Source organism: Canis lupus, chromosome 15 (assembly GCF_003254725.2).
Source record: "Canis lupus dingo isolate Sandy chromosome 15, ASM325472v2, whole genome shotgun sequence".
Taxonomy (NCBI): domain Eukaryota; kingdom Metazoa; phylum Chordata; class Mammalia; order Carnivora; family Canidae; genus Canis; species Canis lupus.
This window is the reverse complement of record NC_064257.1, coordinates 51,602,288-51,614,198: the sequence shown is the minus strand read 5'-3', so window position 1 is coordinate 51,614,198 and position 11,911 is coordinate 51,602,288. Positions and strand designations below refer to the sequence as shown.

The window sequence follows — 11,911 nt, the reverse complement described above, 5'->3', positions numbered from 1 at the left end:
GCAAGAACCCTGGCCGGGTGGCTCTCCGGGGATCATTTGCTTGGATCTGCACGGCCACCAAGCTAGGGAGGCTGAGGGGGCGGAGACGACCTGCCCTTAGGGCAGACTAGCGATTAGCGAGAAGGAGGCCCCTACACACACACACACACACGCACGCATCGTCCCTCTCCTGGCACCCAAGGCCCGGTTTCCAGCTGTAAACTTACTGTTTGCAGTCCTCAAGGGCAGTAGCAGAGCCCCGGCCCCACGAGAGCGAAGGGCGGCCTGCCTCCTGCTGCACACTAGGGGCCCGCTGGCCTGTGCAGGATGCACGAACCACCGCCGCCAAGGCCCCGACTGGCGCTCGTGGATCTCTAGGCAGGGCTCCTTGCTCTGCCCCTACCCCCTTGCAGGCTGCCCACCTGGCACATTTTCTGCCAAGTCCTACGGGCCCGGCGCGATTCTTTCCAAACTCGGGCTCCCCCGAGCGCCGCGCCGCGAGGGCCTGTGTGTTAGGGCCCGCGCTCCCCTCGAGCATTGAGTCATCACTTTCATTTAAGGGGGTGGGGGGTGGGGGGTGGGGGGGGGAGGCAGGTCTCTTTTCCAAACCCGGGAAATGGTGGGCAGTTGTGTGTGCGTCTGATGAGACTCTGCAAAGGCATTAACACAACGGCAAAATCTAGACTTACTTCCAACAGCGTAACAACCCCAACGTTTGGGCGGAAATTCCCCTTTCCGCGTAAAAGTCTTGCCCGCACGACTTTATTTGTAATTCTGATTTTTTTTTTTTTCTTTTAAGGGCACACATCACACCGTATGGAAATGGGCCCGTCCGGGGGACCCGTGGCTGCAGATCGGAGAGGAAACCAGGCTCGCCGGCGCGGCCTCCCGCGGACAGGTCCCGGGCGCGCGGGACCGAGGCACAAAGAACTGCGGCAGATGCAGTTCGGCCGCGCAGCTCCGGGGTCGAGGCCGAAGCTCCGGGCCGGGGTCCAACAGCCCCAGACCTGGGCCTCGCGGGGGGCGGAGCGCGCTGCCGCCGGGGCCGGGTGGCCAGGCGCCCGCCGCGGCCCCCCAGCTCCGCAGGCCCCCGGGGCCGGAGGGCGGGGGGCGGGGGGCGGGGGGCGGGAGGGGGCGCCGCGGCCAGGCCGGCCGGGTTGCTTGTTGTTTAAAGCAACCGCGTTGCACACGGTCTGCAGCATCTGAAGGGGGTGGAGGCGGAATTTCCTTCGGGGAGCGCGTGAGGGGCATTCGCAACGGAAAACCAGACCAAAAGAGTAGTGACCAAGCCTCCTCGGATTACTCTCCGCTGGCTCCTCCCTTTCTCCCCCCACCCCCCAGATTTGCATAAAAAAGGCCAAGGAACCTCTGGCGGGGCCCCAGCAGCGGCTCAGTCTGCTCCCCCGGGTCGGAGCCCCCCGGAGCCGAGCTCGGGCGAGCGGCGCCAAGCCCAGCGCACGGCGTCTCCCGCGGGCCCTCGGCGCTCCCGGTGCCTCGGCGCTGCGGCCGCCGCCTCTCCAGGCCCCCAGCGCGCCGACAGGGCGAGCCGGCGGGGACCGACTCGGCGCGGCTGCCTCCGCTTGCTGCCCAGGCTCCGCTCTCGGCTCTCCGCCCCGCGGGGGTCGCGCGCCCACGATGCCGCGGGGCCCCGGCTCGCTGCTGCTGCTCGTCCTAGCGTCGCACTGCTGCTTGGGCTCGGCGCGCGGGCTCTTCTTCGGCCAGCCCGACTTCTCCTACAAGCGCAGCAACTGCAAGCCCATCCCGGCCAACCTGCAGCTGTGCCACGGCATCGAGTACCAGAACATGCGGCTGCCCAACCTGCTGGGCCACGAGACCATGAAGGAGGTGCTGGAGCAGGCGGGCGCCTGGATCCCGCTGGTCATGAAGCAGTGCCACCCGGACACCAAGAAGTTCCTCTGCTCGCTCTTCGCCCCCGTGTGCCTCGACGACCTGGACGAGACCATCCAGCCGTGCCACTCTCTCTGCGTGCAGGTGAAGGACCGCTGCGCCCCGGTCATGTCGGCCTTCGGCTTCCCCTGGCCGGACATGCTCGAGTGCGACCGATTCCCCCAGGACAACGACCTCTGCATACCCCTCGCTAGCAGCGACCATCTCCTGCCGGCCACCGAGGAAGGTAAGCCTCTGCTCGTCTCCGCCCCCACCCCGGCCCCACCCCGGCCCCCACCCCGCTCTGCTAAGGCTTTTTGTGCAGAAGCTCGCGGCGCACGCCGCACACCCCGACGTGTCCCCGCCTCGGGTGCCAGTCCCAGGCGGGGCAGACGCTCCTCTTGCCCTCCCGTGGCATCGGGACGATTTTGAGGCCCCACACATACACACACACACCCCCTCCGAGCCTCTCATCCCCTTCCGAGTTATACCAGTTGCTCTTTCTTAGAGAAGATTAAAAGAAAAAGAAAAAAAAGAAAACAACTGAAAGGCGTTTCTCTTTTCTCTTCGACATATGCAGTTTTTTAAAGAGGTTAGTCCTGGGAGCTCACGTCTGAGAGCGCTGGCCGTCCCGGGGGAGGAGGCGCTGGGAGTGAGCACCCTGGCCAGAGCTTTCTCGCTCGGCCCCAGGCGACAGTTGTCACCGCCGGGCAGGGTCCTAGGCACGGAAACGTTGCCGCACAGGCCGGGTACCCAGAGCGCACAGATAGTCTTTTACGGTGTTTTCTGTTCTTTGCCCACTTAGGTTTTGGAAATAAAAGCCGGGCTGGCTCGCAGCACGTTGAAAATGGAGCACTGGTTGTGCTGTTCGGGTATCTAAGGAAGAGGGCAGAAAGCGAACCTCCAGGAATCATTTTTCTATCACTAATCAGCTTATATCTTAGGAGTGGTTTTAATTAACTGGAGAAAATCGTGCAAAAGAGAGTTTCCCAGGTTTTCAGAAAACAGAGGGGGAGTTCCTGTGCAAAAAAAAAAAAAAAAAAAACCATCAAAGCAATGAAAACCTCATGGTTCTTGATACTCTTCCTGGAAGAAAAACGTACACAATGTGTCTGAGCCGATTCAGGTCCCCAGGAGATGGAAAGGGAGCTTCCTAATCCCCTGCAGGGCTCCAGCAGCCTCTCTTTCAATCTCTAATTGTTTTCCTATAGCCATCATTGGTTAAAGAAAATGCACAGTTGTTTAGCAATCTTTCCTGGCAGGCACCTCGGGCTTGCAATCATCTTATTGGTTAGATTTCTAATTTATTGCAAATGTTTGGCATATTTCAAACATTTGTCCAACATATACCACAGACCAACCAATACAGGTTAGTAACATTTTATATACATTCCTAGAGCTCCTAATTGGAAATGTTTCATTTTGTTTGAGTGAGGGGAATTAAGGACAGTTTTATGTGTGTTACTTTTGTTTTTATTTCTTTCCACCATCCGCACCAACGTTATAAAAACTACATTTCTCCAAATCGCCATTTTCCCCCTTCAAAATAAAAAGTTTATGGTCTTCAAAATATGCTCTGCAATTTTTCTAATTTGGTACATGTCTCTTACATCATGAGTCACCAAGGTTTTTTTCTGTGACAATTCAATTTCATATTAATGAAAAGCAAATTTTACCTAAAATTTAGACCTAGCATTAGCACGTTTATAAATGCAAGAAAGGGAATAGTATGTTTGCTTTTTTTCCCCCAAAATCAGACTCTTTTAGAAGAGCCTTTAGTAGGCTCTCTGATCCTTGGCGCCTACATTTGGTCAGACCCCCATAGACAGTTTGCTTCAATTATGATTCACTTCAGAAAAAGCTTTGGGTTTTTTTGTTTGTTTGTTTGTTTGGCTGATTGTTTTTTGGTTTGAGGTTGTTGGGGGGTGGGGGATTGTTTGTTTTGGGGAGTCTGAAATGAACAAAGAGGAGCAAGAAGAACCTGCAAGGGAGAGGAAGATAACAGTGACATAAAAGCAGCTTACCCCTGCCACAAACTTGACAGAAAGCACGGGGGGGGGGGGGGGGGGGGGGGGGGGGGGGGGTGCAGAACCAGTGAGAGCAGGCTGCTGTGGTTGTTGAGGTGTCTTTCCAAAGAGGGAAGAGCCCATACGTAACCCCTACAGCACTGACCACCTCTCCCTGTCCAGACTTGAAAATCTCTTGAAGTGACCTCCCCAAGACACGAGTCTCCTGAAGAGTCCAGCAGAGACTGAGCTGCACTGGTGTCCTGCAGCTGAAAAAGACAATCTCTTGGCCATATTTTGTGGTATCCAATTTTCCAAAACCCCTCGAGGTTTCTCTGGTGCTTTCTCTTCAGAGAGGCTTTGGAAACAACTTTTTTCAGAGACAGAATTTGTCTCAGGGGTGGGGAGGAAGAGCTAAAAAGCCAAAACCCTCTGTATACTCTGCCCCTAACCCCCTTGTGGGGTGCGGGTGGGTTGTTGATTCATCATTTATTAAACACAACGATAGGTATTCTAGTTTTGCCCATCAAAAAACAGAAGTCATGGAAGACTTTCTTGGGAATGAGTGATCCTTTTCAAAGGAGGCAGAAGCTGGGGTCTTACTGTACAATTACTACTCTTGTCTGGATAAGCCCCTTTGAGTTGTTTACAAATGCCACCTGCTGTTGCACATTTACTAATTTTTCACGTTTCTAGCTCCAAAGGTATGCGAAGCCTGCAAAAATAAAAATGAGGATGACAACGACATAATGGAAACTCTTTGTAAAAATGATTTTGGTAAGTAATACGCCACCAACAGCAAAAGATTTCACATTCAAAAGTTTTATTTACCAGTAAAACTTAAAAGTACAAATCGTTAAGATGTCACTGGATAAAACTTGCATAATATACCATCATAGCTCTTCTTTCCCAAAGTCTTCCAACTTGCTCTATCCCAGTGGCCTCCCTATGCTAACTATCTTGCTCTAAGCTGTATCTTTTTAGGTGAGATTCATTGTTCTGTTAAGCAATAATCAAATGATGAGAATTACTCAAATTAGGAATTTTCAATGGCCCATTTTTCATTTCACTTTGACTTTTGTTTGCCAGTAAGCATAATCTTGGGTCGTGTTCTCTTTCAGTCCCTTGATACGCGTATCAGGAATAGAAGCATGTAAATATTAGCCCCAGCAAAAACATTTTGAAGGCATTAGTAAGCAAAAAATAAAAGTTTACTCCAGCCTCAAATATGTTTACCTTGTTCGTAGCCCATAACACTTTGCTCCTTTACCTCCCATTGCTAGTGACTATGTGACTAGTGACTACATCCAAGGTATTGGTTAACAATCCCGGGGGGAGGCATTCTTTAAATTTAAAAATAAAATAAGGTCTAGGAATTTACTTTGGCAAAATACATGAGAGGTGCCATGATGATACCGGGCTTGGGGACGATAATGGGTGTGATTTGTTACCCAGGTTCACAGCGTGTAGGTCACTAACCTTAAGAGAGAATTTTAGAGGAAAGAGGGATGGAGACTATCCACACAGAGCTTCATCAGCACCTCTCCACCACCCTGAGAGCTCTGTGGTGAGGGCAGGAGCCCAGCTAGACCCAGAATCAATGCTAACTTTGGAGTCAGGAGTGGCCATGAACTTCACGCAGACGTTCACGGGGACATTCTTGTCTTTGTCCCATTCCAAGAGGAGGCACATTTTGATGTTTTTGAGAGGCTGGTATCCCTTAAAAGTATTCAGCCAGACGGTTGAACTTACTGGTAAGCAGATACAGTTCCCGTTCTATCTAACAATAACAGAGCCTAGCAGATTTATATTAAAATTGTTGTATAGTCAACGGAGTCCTTGAAACTGAGAGACATCACTTCAGCACTCTCTGCTGGGGCTGCCTTCCCATGGGCTCCTTAGAACTTCTCATCCCAGCAATCTCAGACCTGATCAGGTCCCTGAACCTTTGGAAACTACGCTATCACTATTCCTTACAACCCCGGGTCTCTTCCAGAAGTGTCCTGGGTTTAACTTTAGCTGATCCTAGAATAGCCGTAGCTTTAGGAAAAACTTCACACTGCTAAGGAAGGGAAAAAGAAAAGAGGCGATCCTAAATTCTAACCAATCTGTCCCCTCAGGAGGAACCACAAATGGGATGATAGGGTTTCGTATGCCTCTATTTAAATATATACAACTGTAAGTAGTGAAGGCCAGGCAGGCTGGTAGCAGCCATCTCAGATCTCCAGCGCCTTACCAAAACACACTTCTGAGCTTCCATGCTACATGATTTAATTAAGGGAAAAATAGAAAAATAGAATTTTAATAGGATTTACATTAAAATATATATAAAATATCATTTTCTTCTAGTAGCTTATGTCCTTTGCACTAGATATAATAGCACAGCTGTCTCTCCTAACTTTCCACGAAAAAGTTAGTTATATGATAGGACTCTAAAATGATTGAAATTAGGGCACGTGTACACATACACATACTAATACTTGTTTTATGGCTTCCTTTACAAAAGACCCACTTCCTAAGGATGTTCTATCAAGACCTAGCCCCCCAAAAAAGTGCGTATGTGTGTGAGAGTGTGTGTCCTAGTGTTCTCTTCTTAGAGGAGAAAGCCTTTGAGAACATGGGTATCATCACATTTAAGCTATCACACACACAGACTACCTCACAGCTGTGTTTGCTATTTCCTCACATTAAGCTTGTCCCAAAAGGGATAATGAACCTGAATGGTAGCTTTGAAGTGCATCATATATACTCCTGGTTTATAAGCAGTACTCTGTATTGCCTCTATACTTTGGAAAGTAATGGAAAAGTAGAAGGACCAAGGGTAGAAATCTAATTTACTTAACTTAAACCTCCACAAAAGCTCACACTCTTTCCCCACTGCAGTCCTGAAGTATAGAGAAAAATGTAGAAGGCCTCCTTATTTCAATGGTAAAAGTACTGGTGCAGAAAGAATAGCCCAGAGCTGCCTGCCTCTGCATACAATCTATTGTTGGATCAGTTAGTACCATCACCTCTGTTTCTTATCACTTTCTGCATCCCCATTCACATCTTCCAAGGCAGGAAAAGTTATTTTAGGGCTTTGATTCTCTATATTTGGTCCCAGCTGAAAATCCAGAGAGGAAATGCCTGTTGTCTTCCCATGGTGAGCTTTTGCATAGTTGATTATTTTATAACTAGAAAAAACTAAGTAATAAATCTTCCTCCTGGTTAAAAGTAATGGTTTTCTGATGTTTTGAGCTCAAGAATGTTTAATTTGACCAGGTGCTCTATCACACATGCTCTATCTGTGCTATAGGTAAGGCTCCCAGGTAACATATAATCAACTCTACCACCATGTGACTTTCCCACCCACCCCTTACGCAGAGGCATCAGGAACGTGTGACATCTCCATGGGACTTATTCCATGACTTCAGTCTCATAAACCCTGAGAACTCCGTACTATGGTTTAGATGCACATCTGACAAAATAATGGTTGGCCAAATCACAGCACCCTTGATTTATCTGGTTGAGCTTCATCATGTCCTGGTTGGCCAGAAAAGCCATGATTATTCAAATTCCCTTTCTGGGAGAGGGAGAGGGAAAGAGAGAGAGAGAGAGAGAGAGAGAGAGAGAGATCCCCAAAGCAGTTACACACACACACACACAGAGGAAAAAAAAAAAAAAAAAAAAAACCTCTTCCTCTATTACTAATTTAAATAATACATTAAACTCCATCAAAGTCAGGAAGTGCCATTTGCACATCATCTATATGGAATACTTGTCAATGTCATGAAGAGTCTTAGGCTACGTTACAGTTCGGCATGTTAATGTTCTGAACAGGACCAGAAGTTTAAGAGAGCACAGCAGTGTTAAGAGGAGGAGGTTTGGGGACCAGGGTTCCACAACTAGACTTAGCCAGGACGCAACCCAACTGGGGTGACCTCATGTAAGTCAACTAACTTCTCTGGATTTCAAATTGTTTTTGTATCAACAAGAGATTCTAACTGGATGATCCTTTCCAACCTTAAAACTCTACCCTTTCCCTGCCTTCAAGAAGTCTCGAAATTTAATTCCAGCATGTATGCTTGGAGGGTATTCTTTCCCAAAGCAGAGTGCTCATGACTGTAAAATGTGTCTTTTATATAAAGTGAACCACTTACTTGTGGTCTTAGCATTCTAGTGAGTCTACATATCCATTTTGGAAACGGTACATATATGATCTGTAAACGCCTTGGCTTTGGACAGGCAAATGATAGCAGATGAGGATGAGATCTTCAGAAAAACACTTTTACAGCTAAACATGTTGTGCTCTTACAGTCTTGGATATTTTTTTCTCCTAGTTGCTTTACCAAATCAAATGCAGCTGCTGTAAGATCAATTCTCCTTCCCCGTAGTCTGTTCTTTAGAAAACAATGATTGTGTGATATAATTTCCTTACAGGTTTGTCCAAAAACCTCTCCAACGTAATAAATTGAGTTTAAAGTTTATGGCCACAGATGGATCACGTTTCACCTAAGAGTCAGGCATTTCTTTTCATGCTGAAGTTTGCAATAGGGGAAGTCATTTGTTGAGGAGAGCACAAACCACATGCAACCTACGTACAAACACAAGAACACAAGGGTGAGGAAGAAAAGTTAATTGAGTCCCGCCAAGAGATTTTTGAAAGGATGGCTGATTTGAAATAAAGCGCCTGGCTAGCCCTTTGAGGCTTTAGAAATGAAGCCACCTGCTGCCTCCGGCTCCCCACCCCCCACCTGCAGCCCCTGATAGTCTCATTAGCTGCAGGAAGCTCTTCTTCCCTCCCCCAGGCCAAGTCACACAAATATGCAGCGGAAAAGGGTGAGCAAAGCTCCCACTCTGTGTAGTGCGCATCCCCTTATTACAACCGGTGTGATTCTCACCCCTCTTGTCTTCCGTAGCACTGAAAATAAAAGTGAAGGAGATAACCTACATCAACAGAGATACCAAAATCATCCTGGAGACCAAGAGCAAGACCATTTACAAGCTGAACGGTGTGTCTGAAAGGGACCTGAAGAAATCCGTGCTGTGGCTGAAAGACAGCCTGCAGTGCACCTGCGAGGAGATGAATGACATCAACGCGCCTTATCTGGTCATGGGACAGAAACTAGGTGGGGAGCTGGTGATCACCTCAGTGAAGCGGTGGCAAAAGGGGCAGAGAGAGTTCAAGCGCATCTCCCGCAGCATCCGCAAGTTGCAGTGCTAGTTTGCCCCCCCCTCCCCAGGCCGCCTCCAGAGCCAGGCTGACCACTTCCGCTCTGGGTCCCCAGCTCTCATCCCCCCAAGCACAGGCCCTTGCAGCTCTGGCCCCAGCCTGGAGCAGCTTCCCTTGCCTTTTGCACGTTTGCACCCTGGCATCTCCTGAGTTATAAGGCCTTAGGAGGCCTCAGGAGTGGATAGCTGTTTTCACATACAGGAAGAACCCACCCAGATCTTGTAGAAATGTTCAAACTAATAAAATCATGAATATTTTTACGAAGTTTTTAAATAGCTCACTTTAGTTTTGAATAGGTACAGCTGTGACTTGGGTCTGACTTTCCTTCTTTCTGTTTGGTTTGGGCCAACTGATTTTCACTCTCTGCTAAGGTTGCCGTAACGTGCAAATGGCTTCATTTTTCGATGTGGCCCAAACTGTGGTGGGTCACAATCCTCGTTGAGATAAAGCTGGCTGTTATCTCGACGTCTCTCAGCTCCAGCCTGAGACTCAGAGCCTAAGTCTTATAATAATTCACCTGTCATTTTACACCCCCGTTGGGAACTTACAACAGTAGCAGCATGTACTGCATCTCCGGGTAGAGTACTTCCATTTATCAAAAGCACATTAACCACCATAGCATGAGTTCTTCGAATAAAGGGCAAAACAGATTTTATAATTGACCTGAGTACTTTAAGCTTTGTTTAAAACATTTTTTACTTAATTTTGCAAATTAAACCATTGTAGCTTACCTGTAATATACATAGTAGTTGACCTTAAAAAGTTGTAAAAATATTGCTTTAACCAACACTGTAAATATTTCAGATAAACATTATATTCTTGTATATAAACTTTACATCCTGTTTTACCTACTGCCCGTCTTCTGTCTTTTCTTCTTAGTGGAAGGAAATGGGAAAGCAACTTACAAGAGTAACCAGAGTGGCTGCCTCCCCTCTCCTGAGGCCCAGCCTTCCCGCAGTTTGAAGGGTCTGTTTCTTAAGTGACTCAGGAAAATGTGTAGCCTCCCCCCACCCCGGCCCCACAACACACAACACCTGGCTGTGGCCTTGTGCCTCACATCTCATACAGATTTTACCGCCCCAGACCCTGCGGGGAGGCAGAGATTTGCAGGCTTTGCAAAAGACTTTCCTGCTTTTGTCCCTTCTCAGCAGTTCAGCTGCTGCTATGTGGCAAGAAAACCTAAGGTTCATGAGCCTTACAGTTGTGCTTTTTGTTTCCTGAGATCTTTGTAATGAAAAAACCATTGCAAAATGTTAGTTCTTTCTCCACTTAAACTCTAACCCTTAGGTAAAGAGCCCTGATTTGAAGAATATCAGTTGGAAGGCAAGGGGATAATGAAAGGATGGTGAAAAACTGGCATTAGGGTGAGAAGAGCACAGACAGACATCCAACCATAAAATGTCCAACCAAATGCTTTGTTATTTGGGAACCTCCACAGAAATTCTATTAAATTCTTAAGATACTGAGGCTCTGAGGGGCTGGACAGCACAGCTCAAAAAAGGCAGAGCCAGGTCTGAAACAGGCCTTTCGGATGACAAATTCAGTCTCCTATTCCACCTAGGACTGGAATAGAGAAACATGGTGGCACTTCTATATTTAGCAAATATTTATTGGTAATCTGCTACATGCCTTGCCCTGTTCTACATGCTGGGAATACATACATTAATCCTTGTTCTTATGGAGCTTATATAAGGGAGTGAAACAAAATAATCACAATTACAATTATGTATTTATAACTTACCAGTTATATGAAGTATAACTACAAGTAATATGTGAGAGCAATAGACTGTCCCCATCAAATATGAAGTTTTTACTGGCATTCATGTGAAGCCTTTATCTGGTAGCATTTTATTGATTTACTTTACAAGTTTCCCGAACATACATCCATGACCTCTCTACCGTACTTCAAGATCTTCTGGCACCAAAAGTCAGTATTGCTCACTTCCTGAGCTATGGGAATCTGACAATCCTTTCCATCTTCCTCTAAGTTGCCACTTGGCTGCTTCTCATCCGATTCCAGAAACCTAAAACCCCCTTCCTACAAGGTGCCTATGGACTAGACTTGAAGAAGGATGCTCATGGATCAAGGCTAGCACTCATTTTAAGCATTTGGAATAGGAGACTAGGGACCCTGTAAAAGGCAAAAAAAAAAAGAAAAAAGATTAAAGAGGCAACAGGAATCCAAGAAATTAGGAATTAGAAGGGGGAAATATGTACAATGCACCAAAAACTAAAGGAAAGAAGTAATTTGGAAGACATTGATATATCTGAATAGCTCCCTCTCCAGTCAAGGCAAAAACCCCTTTGCATATAACGGGAAGCAAAAGCCTCAGCTCTGAAAAGCATCTGAATGCCAGACACGGCCTCCTTCAGTCATATTTTGAAGAGCCAGCAGCTCAGGCATCACTTCAATATCTGCCTCCTGCCATACATCCTCTCTATGGACTTTATTTTTTTTTAAGATTTTATTTATTTACTCATGAGAGACACAGAGAGAAGGAGAGGCAGACACAGGCAGAGGAAGAATCAGGCTCCTCTCAGGGAGCCTGATGTGGGAATTGATTCTGGGACTCCAGGATCACGCTCTGGGCAGGTGCTAAACGGCTGAGCCACCCAGGTGTCCCTCTATGGACTTTCTAACACCCGTTCCCATCTTTGATGAAGCTATGAGCCAATGAGACATGCTTGAGCAGGTAGGTTTTAGTTTGATTTTTCATTCTGTTTTGCATGATGGTTCAAATATGTATGAAATATATATTTATTCTTGTTATTCTTGAAATAACCATGTTTGTACTCTAACTTTTCTAACTACAGATTTCTTTTATAA

General features: G+C 47.2%; 1 protein-coding gene across 1 annotated transcript; it reads left to right on the top strand.

Moving 5' to 3' along the window:
- The first annotated feature begins 1,477 nt into the window (after window positions 1-1,477).
- Window positions 1,478-9,936, top strand: SFRP2 (secreted frizzled related protein 2). The gene is made up of 3 exons (XM_025439138.3): window positions 1,478-2,113; window positions 4,569-4,649; window positions 8,771-9,936. The coding sequence occupies exons 1-3, from the start codon at window positions 1,615-1,617 to the stop codon at window positions 9,073-9,075; spliced, it is 885 nt and encodes a 294-aa protein (XP_025294923.1). The 5' UTR covers window positions 1,478-1,614; the 3' UTR covers window positions 9,076-9,936.
- The last annotated feature ends 1,975 nt before the right edge of the window (window positions 9,937-11,911 follow it).

Coding starts and splice junctions, on each gene's coding strand:
- SFRP2 (XM_025439138.3), top strand. CDS start 1,615: ATGCCGCGGGGCCCCGGCTCGCTGCTGCTGCTCGTCCTAGCGTCGCAC. Junction 2,114..4,568: donor CCTGCCGGCCACCGAGGAAG/GTAAGCCTCTGC, acceptor TCACGTTTCTAG/CTCCAAAGGTATGCGAAGCC. Junction 4,650..8,770: donor TCTTTGTAAAAATGATTTTG/GTAAGTAATACG, acceptor TGTCTTCCGTAG/CACTGAAAATAAAAGTGAAG.